The sequence below is a fragment of the Rattus norvegicus genome, chromosome 6 (genome assembly GCF_021556685.1).
Source record: "Rattus norvegicus strain SHRSP/BbbUtx chromosome 6, alternate assembly SHRSP_T2T, whole genome shotgun sequence".
Lineage (NCBI taxonomy): Eukaryota > Metazoa > Chordata > Mammalia > Rodentia > Muridae > Rattus > Rattus norvegicus.
In genome coordinates, this window is record NC_141539.1 from 143,899,110 (window position 1) to 143,915,922 (window position 16,813).

Here is a 16,813-nt window from a genome sequence, read left to right on the forward strand (position 1 = left end):
TGTGCCGTAATGGGCTCTGGAGTGAAAACAGGAAGGGCTGGAAGCAGAGCTTTCCTAGGACTAATTGCTCCAAATCAAGCGCTCCAAAGCTCTGCTTTTTAAAAAAAAAAAGACCTCCCACCCACCCCACCCCCCGCAGGTGGGCCGATGCTTGCTTGCTTTTTTTTGTTTTGCAGCGTCACTGTGCTTTGTGGGGAAGCTTCTACTTGTTCCCCCCGTATGTGATCCCAGAGGCCTCCTTTAATGCTGGCACCGGTGTTCTTTGTGTATCTTGAGTAGTGAAATAATACCAGGGGGGTCCGGGTGGGCTTATTTCTGAATGCTCTCCTGTCCTTTTGAGTGTCCGAGTTGAAAGGAATGAGTTTATTACCATTATTCTACGTGATAGAACAAACCTTTTCCGGGTGTCTGTTTCCGTGAGGGCAAAGAGCCACCACTATCACGGTTTCTGTGACTTCTACTGGCCCAGGCTCAGGGCGATACCCCTAAGTCTCCATCCGGTTGCTACGCAGGGTGCCAAGGTGGCTGCCCTGTGTGGTGCAGGAGCAGCACCAGGCTAGGTCTGCACCCAAAACTCGCGTGGCCTCTAAAGGCCTCCTGGCCACTGCTCCAGCCTTTCATTATGAGTGACAGAAACTTCCTTGCTGTGGAGTATAATGCCCCAGTTCCAGCGTCAGGGTTGCCTTGTCGCCTGCGGTCAGCGACACTTAATTGTGATGAAAACATGTCAACTGCGTCCGTCCGTCCTCAGGAAGCATCAGCAGGCAGGAAGGTGGATGTTCTCCCTCAAAAACTGACCAGACAGCGGCGGCCTTCAAATCTCAGTGGAGATCAAAATCAGGAAGATGCTGACCTAAGTCCTTTTAGACACGCACCCTTCAGATCCCCAAATCTCTGCCAAGAGCCCAGCGCACAGCTAAAAGGTGAAGACGTGCTACCTGGCACTCCCTGAAGATCCTGTTCGCCGTGAAAACCAGCTTCCCTAACTAGCTTCTTGGACAAAACCTCCAAATAACGAGCACCAGCTCCTTGAGGTCAGGGCGGGTCATACCTCCATGGCTCACTCCTATCTGCATCCCCCCCCTTACCCCGTGCTTTCTCATTCTTCTGCATTTATCTACCAGCAGATAACCTAGGGTGGCCTTCAGCACACTGGTGCACTTTGGTTTAAGATGCCCCCAGAAACCAGGGACCTCAGTTCATTGAGTACCCAGTGCTGACTGCATCAGCACAGGACGTGTTAGCTCCCACATGAGGCCCTACCTTCATGGTGTGCATAGAGCAGGATGCCTATGGTGTGCACAGAGGAAGGTTCTCCTCGTGTGCACTGAGAATAGCTGTTGTGTGCATAAGGTGAAAATGTCCCTGAAGAAACAATGCCTGCCTGGGGTTTGAACACAAAGGAGGTTAAGACCAATGGAGTGTTTTGTTCAACCACAAAGAATGAATGAAATCATTCATTCATCCACCAGGAGATCAGATGGAACCAGAGACTGCCATTGCTAAGCAAAATTAGCCAAACCCAGAAAGATCCTGCAGGCTTTCTCTCATACATGCAACCTGAAAGTAGCAGAGAGACCCCAGGAAGAGGAACAGTAGGAGTGGGAACAAGAGAGGTTGGAGGTGGTGGAGGGGCATTTATAAAGAGGAGAACATGTTAGAACAAAAGACTTCAGATGTAGAAGTGTTTGGCCATTGCTGTGTCTCCAGATAAAGGGTCTGACCTCCAGTTAGGGCTACAGCAGAATACTGGGACAAGAGCTGTGTTTTACAGATGTTTTCTGGATTGCAAGAGTGGAAGAGGGGGAACAGAGATTTAGAGTGAGGCAGTCTAAATCACTCACCTAAACAACTTACGTGGCTTTTATTTCCACCTCAAATGCTCCTAAGTTTCAGAGGATTTGGAGGGTACCCATCATCAATACAAAATTTTAATCTGTCACAGAACTTTATAGGAATCCCAGGAGACCAGCAAACACTTTTTCCACAGTGGCTGAGGTACCAATATCCCTGGGAAAAGGTTGGTTTCCTGATGAGTGAAAGCTGAAAACATGGAGAGAAACAAGTAGGGGTTGGTGCCAGGCACAGGCTTTTCTTTAAGTAGACTGGTGTCAGGATGGAGCCATGAGACGGGTAAGTCCCTGATCATAGGAAAAGAGGGTCATGGAGTGATGGAAGATTCCAGATCATAGGATAAGAAGGTCATGGAGTGATGGAAGATTCTAGATCAGAGGGCAAGAAGGTCATGGAGTGATGGAAGATTCTAGATCAGAGGGCAAGAAGGTCATGGAGTGATGGAAGATTCTAGATCAGAGGGCAAGAAGATCATGGAGTGATGGAAGATTCTAGATCAGAGGGCAAGAAGGTCATGGAGTGATGGAAGATTCTAGATCAGAGGGCAAGAAGGTCATGGAGTGTTGGAAGATTCTAGATCAGAGGGCAAGAAGGTCATGGAGTGTTGGAAGATTCTAGATCAGAGGGCAAGAAGGTCATGGAGTGATGGAAGATTCTAGATCAGAGGGCAAGAAGGTTATGGAGTGATGGAAGATTCTAGATCAGAGGGCAAGAAGGTCATGGAATAATAGAAGGTTCCTGACCCCATAGGTCATGGGAAAACAATGGCAGGACTCAGAGCTCAGGAAATAAAGGTCCAAGATCATAGGATAAGAGGGTCATAGGAGGTGATTACAAGTTATAGGATCATAGGACAGTGTTCTACTTAGGGTCACTTTTGCTGTGATGAAATACCATGACCAAAGCAACTTGGGATGGAAAATGTTTATTTCAGCTTACACTTCCAAATAATAGCCCATCTTCTAGGGAAGTTAGGCCAGGAACTTAAACAGAGCAGGAAACTGGAGGCAAAAGCAGATGCAGAAGTCATGGAGGAGGATGCTTACATGGCTTGCCCCACATGGCTTGCTCAGCCTGCTCTCTTATAGAACCCAGGTCTTCTACCAGACCAAGGATGGCACCACCAAGAATGGGCTGGATCCTCCCCTATCAATCACTAACCAAGAAAATGTTTTACAGCTTCCTCTTATGGAGGTGTTTCCTCAACTGAGACTTCCTCCTCTCATGACTCTACCTTTTGTCAATTTGATGTAAAATTAGCCAGAACAGACAGTAAAGGGTTGGGTGGACAGGAGGTGATGAGGCAATGGCAGGTCCCAGTCAGTCTGGAGAAGGCAGAGCTGGTTTTTGAGATGGGCCTCCATCTCTGGATGGACTTGTCACAGCAGAAGCACAGAAATGGATCACAGGGCAGACAGTAGGAGCTGCAGTCTGGTGGGATGTACATCGAGAAGCCAGCAAAGGGGAGGTTGATCCACAAACCAAGGCTAGCCCACACTTGACGATTTTAAAAATGGATTATACTTTACAAAAACTACCATCGACACACCACCTGCACTCTAATGTCTGAAATGTTAACTACCTGCAGTCGCTTGTGGTCCGAGAACATTATATAGAAAATTCAGTCACTGCTAACTTCTAAATGCACGTGCTTTAGAATATTATGATGGTGTCTCCAGTCTTCCTACTCCCTCCCTGAGAAACGGTGCTCTTGTCTAGGATATGCCCTTCCAACATGCTGCCCACTTGCTAGCTGTTTTCTTAATATCAAGTCAACTGCCAAGGTACCATGGTGCTGTATTCAAGTAAGCATTATTCCATTTAGCAACAGCCCCCAACCCAAGTGTGGTGCTGTCAACCTGAGTATGCAAAAGGAAGCTCCCACGTGTGACCTGTAAGTGAAAAAGGAAATTTCTCAAAGAGTAAATCAACCATTAGGGTTACTAAGATCTGAGTTGTTACTAAGTTGCCGCTGTTACTAAGATCTGAGTTGTTGTTACTAAGTTTCCTCTGTTAAACGCTTGCTGAGCTTAACTTACAATACCAGTTTATCATATGATTATTATAAAGAATAGCATATTATACAGACAGCCCTAAAAGACTCAGACACCCACTGGGGTGCTGGAAAGTGTCCCCCGATCCCAGGTAAACACACTGATTTGTGAAAAAGGAAGTAGAAAGTGGGTGTCCATAAGGAGGCCTTGACCTCTAGGACCTCTTGTCCTCCTAGGACAACGTCAGGAGTGGGTCCTGGGACCAGACAGATGCTAAGGAGATTGGGGGAATCCCTAATCATTTTAACTTTTCTAGGATATGCCATGTTTAAGAGCAAACATGGTTTGGGTATCTTTTCATTTTAAACAGAATTCTATAATGTTGTGAATGTTCAAAGCCTAAATGACAGCAGCCAGCACTGAAGATAACCAAAACAAAGAGCAACCACAAAAGTGACCAAACACAAAACCTCGGCCCTCCCAGGTGCTGGGAAGAACAGAATTCAGTTAGTATCTGTGTTTCCTTTCATCCTATTTTAATGACCTATTCATTTCTTTTTGTGTTATTCATGTAACCAAAGGTACAATTAAAAAAATAAAACACCGTTGTGATTAGGAGGGTGATTCTGTAGGTAAATCTCTTGTCACACGAGCATGGTGACCGGAGTTTGAATCCTGCAGCCTCATCAAAGCTAGTCATGGTGGCATGTGCCACAGACAGGAGGATGCCTGGACTCACTGGCCAGTCAGTATAGCTGAGTCAGCGAGCTCCAGATTCAATGAGGCAAGGCTAAAACAATAGGGTGCACCGTGGTTAAGAAAGACTCTGGACACACACCTCTAAGCCTCCAACCCCATCTACACTCACATGTGAACCATGTACATACACCAAACCCAAAGAGTGTCTCACCGCCCTGTCCTCACACCTGCATTTACAGGACAGCCCAGGACACCAACTACACAGCTCCACAGGGAAAAGTGGTCTCAATAAATAAATAAATAAATAAATAAATAAATAAATAAATAAATAAATAAATAAAAAGTTGTTTAAATGGCCATTGTAAAACCCTCACAGCTGAATGCCCACTACAGAATAAGTATCAATCCAGTTAAATTGCAGGTTCATTGGCCTGGCAACCAGACACTGCCTTGTCTAAGGGCACTGGCCAATCCTCCTGGCTCTCGCTGCTCCTCCTGTGGGGGCAGGCTATAAGACAGAACAATTTTCAGTTTTATCTTCATTGATTAAAATGTGTTATTTCCCTATGAAGGCTAAGCCTCCCCACAAACTTGTATCACAAACCACAAAAGAGGAAGAAAGATTCTATCTTAATGGCTGCAACCAAATGATGGACAGAAAACAACTTAGGAAGAGTTCCTTTTGGCTAGTGGTGTGAGGAAGTATTCTCTCAGGGAAGGAGAGGAAGAGTAGCTGGGGCGAGGGGAGCATGGGCTGCTTGCTCATGTCTCAGAGGACCAGAATCTCAGGGTGAGTTTCTCTCTCTCGCAGACACACCCAGCGGTAGACCTCATAGGTGACTCTGCATCCAGCCCAGGTAAACCATCACAGAGCCTGGCATGTGCCTGGGAGTGTGACTTTCACTTCATTAGTAGGAGAACACTGATCAAATAGAGACACACAAGACCCGACACCACCGGGTGAGCAGCACGCGCCTAGAGAGTGAAGAACTCACCTCAGATTTATTATAAATGAGCTCATCAGTAAATGACTTAATTCTCGGGAGGAAAATGACGGTATCAAGATCTACTGCTTCCGGCTGTCCCTCCACCCAAGCTGATGCCCAGAGCTCAGGCTGCACTGCTCAAATAAACTTGCTGTGACTACATGGTGAGGCTGACTGTGCGGTTTAAAGAGCCGCTGAGGTTAACTTGAAGAAGACTCGCAGGGTACCTGGGTCCAGGGTGATCTGGCTAGGGCCTGTCCCAAGATGCATTGTCTTGCCATAAAAAGAGCCTCTGCTCATAATGGGTTTCCTGAAAGAGGGTTTTCTAAAGGAAAGCTGGGGCCGGGTTCTCTGCCCAGAACCATCAGTTCCTTCTGCTGACATCAAGGAGGCAATGTCTGACTCTGAGTCTGTACACCTAAGCAGGCTACTGCTCAGTCCCTACAGCAGGACTGGACTCAGTGACCCTGCCAGATTTCCCCAAAACAGTAGTGTTACACCATGCTAAGATGTCATCCTCTCTTAAAGAATTGGTGCAAAGGGCCATGAAGATGACTTAGCAGGCCAGGGATCTTGCCTTGCAAGCCAGATGACCTGAGTTCAATTCCCAGAACTTACAGAGGAAGGAGAGGACTCCCAAAGGTCATCCCCTGACCCCCACATATACACTGCGGAATACTCACACACACCGTATGCATAATAAATAATATATAATAGAAGAAAGTTTTTTTTGTTTAAATTTAGAGAATACTTTATTAGTTTTTGTAATCAAACCCACGTAGATAAGACCTTACATATTTAATACAGTGTGTTACCCCTGTACAAATGGAAAAAACTTAAGTTCAACATTTCTAGACCAATATGGCTGTTAATTTCTGTACAGTGCCAACTCAACACAGTAAACGGGGATACTTTTTTCCAAAGTTGACAGCACAGCTAAAGTTTCAAAAAATTCAAATTATTTATCTGTATATATGTATTTATATTTATATAAAAAGACCAATAATAGCAGTGTGTTATGCATCAACAGCAGCAACAGCTTTTCCAGGTTCTGCAGTCATCTGAACAAAACTGTAGAGACATCCAGCACACTCCATTAAAAAAAAAAAAAGTAAAAAAACAAAACCCGAGAAAACAGCACAGTTGTGTTACTCTTGTGGTACCTGGCACCATTTTTTTTTTAAATTAGCTTCTCAATCATCATCTGGAAAGAAAACATTCTGAGCAACATCATTAAAAACAGCTCTGATAAAGCACGGTCACTACTACATGTCATAAAGCAGGTACAAGCTATTTTACATCCACAGAGGTATGATACAGTACTGTCCTACATCTATAATACTAGAGGATACAATTTAAAAGGCATTATTTGAGACTTGATTCTACTTTTCCAGCAGAGGGCCCAAAGGATGGTGTGACACAGCTTTGTAAAGAAACATACTCTAGACAGGATTTCCTTTCACTAGTGGCACAGTTCTAAGGATTCATTCTCTCCATGAATGTCAGCTAAAACCGTTATTAAAAAAATGAAATATCCCTAGAACAAAACCGTATAACCACCGGATTCACATGAAGATGACCTAGTGGAGACAAGCTGGACCTCACCTTACCAACAAGCTATCAAATCTGTTATGTTTAAACAGTGAGACCTCCAAGGAAGGAGATGCCAAGTAGTGCTTCAAAGCTTCGGACCACAATCAAACACAGCATCCTTTTCAACAGAAGCAGAAGCTCATCTGAATATGCTCAAGGATGCTGACATCAACATTTAATCATCTCCTCACTCATCCAGGAAGAAGGGGAGATCAGTTACTACTGTACTTTATTGTGTTCAACCAAATCACCATGTTACAAAAATAGCAAGCTGCCATAATAAAAAATAAGGCTCCTCTATCCAGCACCAGATAGCATCATTTTACTTTCAAGCCTAGAAATTGCACACTTGTATATAAACCAACCGAAGATGAGGATTGAGAGTTCATCTTGGTGGATTTTTCCTTTGATGAATATGAAGTGTCCTTCCTTATCTTTTTTGATGACTTTTAATTGAAAATTGATTTTATTTGATATTAGAATGGCTACTCCAGCTTGCTTCTTCTGACCATTTGCTTGGAAAGTTGTTTTCCAGCCTTTCACTCTGAGGTAGTGTCTGTCTTTGTCTCTGAGGTGTGTTTCCTGTAGGCAGCAGAATGCAGGGTCCTCATTGCATATCCAGTTTGTTAATCTATGTCTTTTTATTGGGGAGTTGAGGCCATTGATGTTGAGAGATATTAAGGAATAGTGATTATTGCTTCCTGTTATATTCATATTTGGATGTGAGGTTATGTTTGTGTGCTTTTCTTCTCTTTGTTTTGTTGCCAAGATGATTAGTTTCTTGCTTCTTCTAGGGTATAGCTTGCCTCCTTATGTTGGGCTTTACCCTTTATTATCCTTTGTAGTGCTGGATTTGTAGAAAGATATTGTGTAAATTTGGTTTTGTCATGGAATATCTTGGTTTCTCCATCTATGTTAATTGAGAGTTTTGCAGGATACAGTAACCTGGGCTGGCATTTGTGTTCTCTTAGGGTCTGTATGACATCTGTCCAGGATCTTCTGGCCTTCATAGTTTCTGGCGAAAAGTCTGGTGTGATTCTGATAGGTCTGCCTTTATATGTTACTTGACCTTTTTCCCTTACTGCTTTTAATATTCTTTCTTTATTTTGTGCGTTTGGTGTCTTGACAATTATGTGACGGGAGGTGTTTCTTTTCTGGTCCAATCTATTTGGAGTTCTGTAGGCTTCTTGTATGCCTATGGATATCTCTTTTTTTTAGGTTAGGGAAGTTTTCTTCTATGATTTTGTTGAAGATATTTACTGGTCCTTTGAGCTGGGAGTCTTCACTCTCTTCTATACCTATTATCCTTAGGTTTGATCTTCTCATTGAGTCCTGGATTTCCTATATGTTTTGGACCAGTAGCTTTTTCTGCTTTACATTATCTTTGACAGTTGAGTCAATGATTTCTATGGAATCTTCTGCTCCCAAGATTCTCTCTTCCATCTCTTGTATTCTGTTGGTGAAGCTTGTATCTACAGCTCCTTGTCTTTTCTTTTGATTTTCTATGTCCAGGGTTGTTTCCATGTGTTCTTTCTTGATTGCTTCTATTTCCATTTTTAATTCCTTCAACTGTTTGATTGTGTTTTCCTGGAATTCTTTCAGGGATTTTTGCGATTCCTCTCTGTAGGCTTCTACTTGTTCTCTAAGGGAGTTCTTTATGTCTTTCTTGAAGTCCTCCAGCATCATGATCAAATATGATTTTGAAACTAGATCTTGCTTTTCTGGTGTGTTTGGATATTCCGTGTTTGCTTTGGTGGGAGAATTGGGCTCCGATGATGCCATGTAGTCTTGGTTTCTGTTGCTTGGGTTCCTGCGCTTGCCTCTCGCCATCAGATTATCTCTAGTGTTACTTTGTTCTGCTATTTCTGACCGTGGCTAGACTATCCTATAAGCCTGTGTGTCAGGAGTGCTGTAGACCTGTTTTCCTGTTTTCTTTCAGCCAGTTATGGGGACAGAGTGTTCTGCTTTTGGGCGTGTAGTTTTTCCTCTCTACAGGTAGAAGAAAGTTTTAATTGTGTGCAAAATTCACCCCAGTGACTATGTCTATTCATCCTGTGCATTTATTTGTACATCTGTATACATTTGTGTGTGTGTGTGTGTGTGTGTGTGTGTGTGTGTGTGTGTGTATGTATGAATGTATGGGTATTCGTGCATGTATTCTACATGTGGTACACATACATGTGTGTACTTGTGAGTGTGGATACCGGAGGTCGATGTTGGCTCTCTCACTGAATCTGGAACTTGCCAATTTTTCTAGACTAAGTCCCCAGGATCTGCCTGACTCCACAGTTTAGGATTAAAGGTTCACACTGCCATGCCCCATTTATGTGGATGTTGGGATCAAACTCAGGCCTTTTATTCTTCCAGGCCACATATTTAACAACTGAGCCATTTCCCCAGACACAGTCATCTTCAAGGGAGGTAGTTGTCGTTCTCTACATCAGTTCTGAGCTGATTCTCTAGATCCTAATTCTGCGGCCCTTTAATGTAGGTCCTCATGCTGTGGTGACTCCCAATCATAAAATTATTTCCTTGCTACGTCACATAATTTTGTTCTGGTTATGAATTATAATGTAAATATCTGATAGGTGATTCCCAAAGGGGTTGTGACCCGCAGATTGAGAACCACTGCTCTAGAGGGAGCCTTTCCATTTTGTCCAGTTTCACATCTCTCTATCTCATGGCTTCTGACTCCATGCTGGAAGGACCTGAGGGCCAGGATTGTATAGAGGAAGTAGACAGATTAATAGTCTGTTGAAATGGAAGGTGCAGCCAGTTGCCACGGGGGCCTTCTAAGCAAGCTGCCTCCATACCCCACCACCACCAGGCCCTGCACCTCACAAGTCTGCCCAGAGGATCTCCAAGACCCTTAAGAGTTTCTTTTTGGTGCTCACTGGCTTCCAGGGCATGTGGCCACAGTGAGGTGTCACAGCAGGGCACAGCTAACCTCTAGGGGGACACTGGTATGCTTTTGTCAAAGCTTCAGGGAACAGTTGATTCAGCTTTCTTCCATCCCGAGTAACCAGGAACAGAAGTTCCTGCCTCTGCCTTCTACCTACCTGTTACTCAGAGTGAGTGTTAGGGGGTGAAATTGACTGAGAGGACTGCCCTGGCTCTTTCAACACTGCAGACACACTTGAAAACCTATGTCTGTACATGGTATATAGCAGATCAAAACACCATAAATAGGGCTGGAGACACAGCTCAGTGGTAGAGCACTTACCTGGTGAGAAAGGGGAAGGAAAGCTGAGCTGTAGTGGGCAACACTCTGGACCACTACGTCCTGCAGAAATCCCACAAGTTATCTGGGTTTGGTTCTCCAAGCATCCTTTCTTGGAAGTCTCCCACTTCCTGAGTGAGTGAGTTGGGAAGCTGTGCAAGCCACACCGTGTCTTCAATGTCAGGAAATGTCCAGTGGCCTGTATGTCCCCAGTCACCAGTATTAATGTATGCTCACTGGCAAGTACTGGGAAAACTAACCCCCTGGGTCTCACTCTACTTCCTCTGATTTTTGTTTGGTTAGTGCTGCACACGGTCAGACTTCAGCACAGATCCTAGTAGCTATGGGTATCAAGGGTTAAGCAAAGTTCCAACTCTAAGAAAAAAAGTAACTTCTATATAGAGCCCCATGGGAAAGAGAGGCAGAGGCAGGCCCACAGCTATGGGTCTGAGTTCTCTGGTTCTATCTAGACTGATCCATGAGGAGACACTGCCTCTAAGATGGCTGTCTGGCAACCATGTTTCCACATGTCTGCCACATGTGCTAACCGTGTGTGTGTGTGTGTGTGTGTGTGTGTGTGTGTGTGTGTGTGTGTGTGTGTGTGTAATGCATTGGTAGCACCATTTGAGAATACCATAGCTCCTCATTAAATAGGAATCTGTGTGCAGTGAGTGACTCCACCACTATCTTTCTCTCCCTGAGCCCCTTGGAAAGTGGAGAGCTCTGACTACTCAATGCAGGGCCTGGTGAAGGCTATGGTTCTGGTTCAGCCTCTACCCAGAGGCTATCCAGCAGGACCCTGGATAGATACGAAGGGGCTTGCCATATAACCCGTCAGTTGCAGAGATGTGTCCCCCGGGCTTCATGGTAGCTGTTTGCCACTGTTTTCCCCTGTAACGTCATTTGATTTGTCTCTTTCCATCTCGAGGAGTGCTGTTCTTGGAGAGGCTTTCAGGCACATGCACCCCTAACTTCCCCTGCGCACAAGCTTCCCACGGTTCCATGTGGGTGTCCCCCTAATCCCGCTCCTCTCTGCACCAGCTCTCCCTGCTCCTCAACACAGCCACTATACTGACCCGGCCCCCGGGCCCTAGGTCTGTTCCTTCCCATCCCGGGTAAATGTGATACCCCTATAGAAGACCCCATACTCCAGCTGGACATATTTCCTTGGCCCGCTTTGCCTGTCAGGGAGCTAGCTACCTGTCTTCTCTAGAAGATCACGCTTGGTCAAGTGCACTCCACATACTCCACAATTCCTGGCTCAGTGCTGAAGTTCAGTCCCCATGGCGAAACCACACACATCTTGAGCCAAAAAAACAGACTCTGGGATAATTGACCTAATCCGTGCTTCCCGGACCCGGCCTGGGACAGCCCTAGATCCCACGCCTCTGACTCTGTGTGTCCCTTTCAGGCCTACATGGAAGACCACTTGAAGAACAAGAACCGGCTGGAGAAGGAGTGGGAGGCACTGTGCGCCTATCAAGCAGAGCCCGACAGCTCACTTGTGGCCCAGAGAGAGGAGAATGCACCCAAGAACCGTTCCCTGGCTGTGCTGACCTGTATGTACCCAGCCTGGGTGACCTGACAGGGGGAGAGGGGATGGGGACACCCAGCTGTGATTTACTCTGCCCACCATCACAGTCTGCAGAGCTCCAAGGTCTACTCTACCTCTGTGTGCAAGCCTAAGCCCCAAGACTTGTTTCCCTTTACAGATGCCCCCTCCACAAAAGCCAGTCTCCCTCTTTGGATTAGTAGATCCCAAAGAAGGCCTGTTGGGGGCCCAGGGACCCTTTGGGAGCCATCCCTGTGACTGTTATGCTCTAGTGTAGGGAACCTATGGGATCCTATGGTCTGAGAACATATGGGGCTGGGGCATAGGCATGGTCATTAACATAGAGTTACATATCCCAGCTCAGCTTTCACAGTGAAACTGTGTTACTGGTACAATATTACCACAAACACGGATGGCTTCACTCCACCTGGGTATCACTGTTGTCCCAAAACCACTCCAATAGAGAATGACTTAGTATAGTATAATATATACTAGGTGGGCATGCAAAACACAGAACCCCTGGTGTAGGGACCGGGTGAGTACATCTTTATAGTATCTGCCTCTCTTCCACATCACTGGCCATGGGTATCCACATGACCTAGGGAAAGTTTGGACTTCGACTTATATATGAGCCCACCCAAGAAAGACCTCGGTGGTCAAAATCTTCTCATATAAATAGGCACTCGATAAACATTAGTCTGTTCAGAGATGGCAGATACATGGGAATAACTCAACTACTCTCCTACCACAGGACAGGAGGTAGTTGTTCATATTTCAGAAATAATGAAATGATTTCTGCTATCCCCTGTTCTGAGAGCCTAACGAAGCCATGCTGGTCTTGGGTTAGCCTAAAGAGAGGGCACAGAATGAAGATCTATGCTGAGATGGCAGAAAGCACCTTGTCATTGAACCCCCACCCCGGGACTTTGCAGCCCGCAGGCTGGAACATCTAAAGACTCTCATCCAAATAGCAGAATGTTATAGCATCCCCTCCAGTCAGGCCCCCTTGGCTTCTCCTTAAATAAATGCAGGAGTTCTGAAGCTATGTGCTAAAGTCATGCAGAGCAGCAAGCCTTTAGAATCCAGGTTACCCACCTACATGTCAACATTTTCCATAGAGAGGCTGGTTTTCTACCCTCTGCTTCCAGGGGTGTCCAAACATATCCCCCCTTAGCTATGATTAGAAACTTGTAGCTTACAGGTTTTATATTTAGAAAAAAAGCAAAACAAACCCCATCCCACTACAGCCAGGCTGTGTTAAAGATGTCTGAGTACCAAGTCATTATCCCCAAGGTGGAGTTGGGATGGATAGGGTAAGTGGGGACCAGGGGACAAGGTGAGAGGGAAATGGGATAAAGGCATCTGACTGTGCTTAAATTTGAAATCCATTCCTCAGAACAAGCCCTCACCTAAGAGTCTGGCATGGGTAAGCAGTTGGCACCACTATGGTAGCGAAGGGGAGAACCAGGGCCCTTGGGCCTCTGTGACAAGCTGATGCTCATCCCTGTCTGTCCACATTAGAGTAAGGCAGAGAGAAAAATGCTTTCATGCCAGGAACATGATTGGTACCAACTCCTGGTGCCAACCAATAAGACTCTGCCACCCAGCCCTCAGCTACCACGTGTGTGAAAAGCATGAGTTTCCAGGAGGCCAGTGTTACTAGGGGACTCAGTTTCCCCAGCTACAGGAACCCCAACCTGAAGCATTAGAGACAAACCTTTTTCACTCTCCAGGCTCTCAGGACCTTCTTCTGGTTTCTACTCTTCCCTCCTGAGCAGTGCCCTCTAGCTGTGGCTTGCTGACCTCTGTCCCAGACTCTGGGGAACCCCTTCTTCTATCCTGCTTTGCTGTCTCTCTAGAGGAATTGGCCTTGCCACAGAGTCATAGGATGCTGAAGAGGGTTTTTTTCCATCGTGCTCTGTTTATAAGAGTGCATGCTGATAGCCAACCACAGGAGTGAGAGTAGCAAGATAAGGATCCAGTTCCCCTGCCCTCTGTACTTCCTGTTGGGGTGTCCTTTGGAGGGTAGGCAAAAAAACAGAACTGTCTTTCACTCTAGATGCCTTACTTTGTCTCCTTTCTCTGACAGTCTCTGTTCCCCTTCATCTCCTACTTTCATCCGGGCCTTCAGGCCCCCAACCTCCAGATGGCCCCTGCTCCAGCCCTGTAGACCACAGTCTTGCCTGTGGTTCTTCCTAGAAGCCCCCTACACTTGCCACGTGTCCCCATGATTTTGCAAGCTTGTCTCACTCCTCTGCCCTTGAAGAGCCTTGTACACCCCTTCTACCCACTGCCTCTTGGCTGGTGTGGATCTGTCAAGACCCTGCCGAGGCAGTCCAGCACTGGGCCAGTGAGGTGGCAAGGGGTGTAAGAGAATCACAAGGAGGAAATCCAGGGACAGGATCCACACAGTCCAGACTCTCCAGTGCCAACCGATTCTCAAAGAAGCCGCAGCCCACACTCTCTAGGCACCAGGCCAGTGTGTGACTATATCTAGTTGAGTTCTCTTGGAACTTTAAAGAATCCATAGGCAGCTTTGTGCATAGTTACAAAGAATTATGCAATACTTTGTTGGTGATTTTTAAATCACCAGCAGGAATATAACTCTGCTTTGGCATGCTATTATAAATAAATGGAAAGGAAATTTTGTACCTGAATTATAATGAGAGAGAGGGAGAGAGAGACAGAGAGGCAGAAAGACGGAGAGATAGAGAGATTAATTGATTGATTCTGAAGCCATAAGCAAGAATACTTACTTCTTGGCACAAAACCAAAGAGAACAAAAGCTAGATTCACAGATGTGTGGCAAGGTCTGAAACAGAGCAATCTCCTGTCTCATACTTGTGTAATGTTGAGAACCAACCTGCTATCCTAGGCAGTGAGCTGATGTGATGTGTAGCCAGTTTGCTCTCCGTGATAAAAGGAAATCCTCCCGGGTGCTCCCTTCCTCTCCAGTCCTAGGTTTCCTACATAGAGAGTACACATCTACGTTCATATGGGACTCCTGTGGCCATGCTGGCCAGGCTGCCATCAGAATCTGAGGCTGTTTCCTTAACAATGGTTGTCAGCCCCAGGATGCCAGCCCTGCAACCATCCATGCTTAGTGAGTTATAGCAGGGGAACAGTACTGGGCATTCTCTCTAGGAGAGGAAACTTTGTAAAATCTCAGAGATTCTGCCCCATGTCTGGCTTACCACACCACCTCCTCTCAGATTTTACTGCCTGCTCTTTTACGTTTCTCATTGGAGAAGTCAACACGGCAGCCCTCTGTGCTGGCTGAGATCCATCGGGCATCCTCCGGGGAGAGCCTATGCCTGCAGTCTAGCAATGTGAACCACTGTCAGACCCTGGCAGCCCTGGCTTGAGCTTGTCTAAGACTCACAACCAGCTAAAACCAGCCATGCATTGCTTTTTCTTTCTGGAGACTTCCGTGCAAGTGGAGGGACTTGCACTTGGGTGGCTGCATAACCTACCCAGGGTAGAAGCCAGCTTTTACCCTTAGATAACTGCTTGCAGAACTGACCCATCATAGCATGCATACTGCATGTTATTTACGAGGGACACTCCTCACCATGCTTGGCTTGGTACCCTCAAACATTCCAATACCATTTTTTAAAGCTCCCTGAAGAAATCACTTGGCAGTTATCCACAAACTATCCCTGGGCTCAACCACTCCAGAGTAGCATAATTCTGGGCCAAATGATAACTCTGTGTCAGACATTAAGATATAAAAATATATTAGCCCACATTTAAAAGTAAGGGCCTTTTTATCCGTAGCTGCAACTCTGCTATTACATCGTGACCCGATGATGTCACAGTGCTAATCTCGTCTGACCCCATTGGCTCACTCAGGCTGGTAAAAGCTAGCTAATGAGTGACTTACATGGCAGTGGCTTTTTCTCTCCCAGTACTGGGGCCTAGACAGCATGACAAGTTCCTCTGTGGCCACTTCTTGTCTCATAGTGTCCAAGACTGCAGTACCCCCCTGTTAAAGGATGCCTACCATCTGGAGCAAGGCCAAACGTCATGACCTTACCACAGCTTAGCCACCATTGTGAACACCCTGTAAGTCATTGTGTCGGAATTTGGAAGGCAGATATCCAGAATTCATTGTATGAAGTCCAAGGACGTAGCCTAGTCCAGAGCTAGCCTCGATGTTCAAGGGTCCTTGATATCCCCATCATCGGCAACCAGGCTAACCCTAATGGAGTCCCAGTCAAGACCACACATGGCGTCAGAGTACCTGTGATCCACAGGCAGCAGCTCAGGATCGAGCTTACCCACTGTCTGGTAGCTGAGTACCCAATGTTTGTTCTTCATCATCTGGCTCAGGGGCAAGAGAACAGTCTCCCATACAAGAGGCCATGTCCTAGGTCTTCATGACACAAATGCAAGCAGCCTGCAGATGGGAAGACCTCATACCAGGCTGAGTCTGGGAGGCCACAATGGACTGCTTGTGACCCACAATGAGGCAGTCAAGGAAGTCAGGCGTAGGAGGTGAGGACAGTCAGCTACAGCCAGCTTGAGAGCTTGAAGAAGGCCATTTTAGCTTTCTGATCTCTGGATGTGAGAGCTGTCATGCCCGGTCATTGAATGCTTCAAAGTTGGGGAAGTTGTCATATCAGCACAGCTTGGCCTGCACACCGAAGATGAACCAGCTCAGTGCACCAAGACCCACCTTGGGAATGGACCCTCTCACCACAGACATCTCTGCCACAGCTAGCAGAAAGGGGTGGTAAAAATACCCGTTTGTGAAATGGTCTGCTGTTCTTCCAGTGGAAATGGAGGGAGAGTTGCTAGTGGGACCATTTCCTCGATTGGGAAGCAGCCTCGTCCATCAGTAGTCTGGTGTCACTATGGGAAGAGCCCAATTCATTCCCTTGGACTTTTGCATCTGATAGCATTAGACACTGAC

General features: G+C 46.1%; 1 protein-coding gene across 3 annotated transcripts in view; it reads left to right on the plus strand.

The window, feature by feature from the left end:
• Positions 1-16,813, plus strand: part of Ptprn2 (protein tyrosine phosphatase, receptor type N2) — a 744,317-nt gene that overhangs the window by 664,567 nt on the left and 62,937 nt on the right. For all 3 annotated transcript variants that reach the window (XM_087552435.1, XM_087552436.1, NM_031600.2), the window contains 1 exon segment: positions 11,758-11,905. In XM_087552435.1, coding sequence (XP_087408561.1) covers positions 11,758-11,905 — 148 coding nt within the window.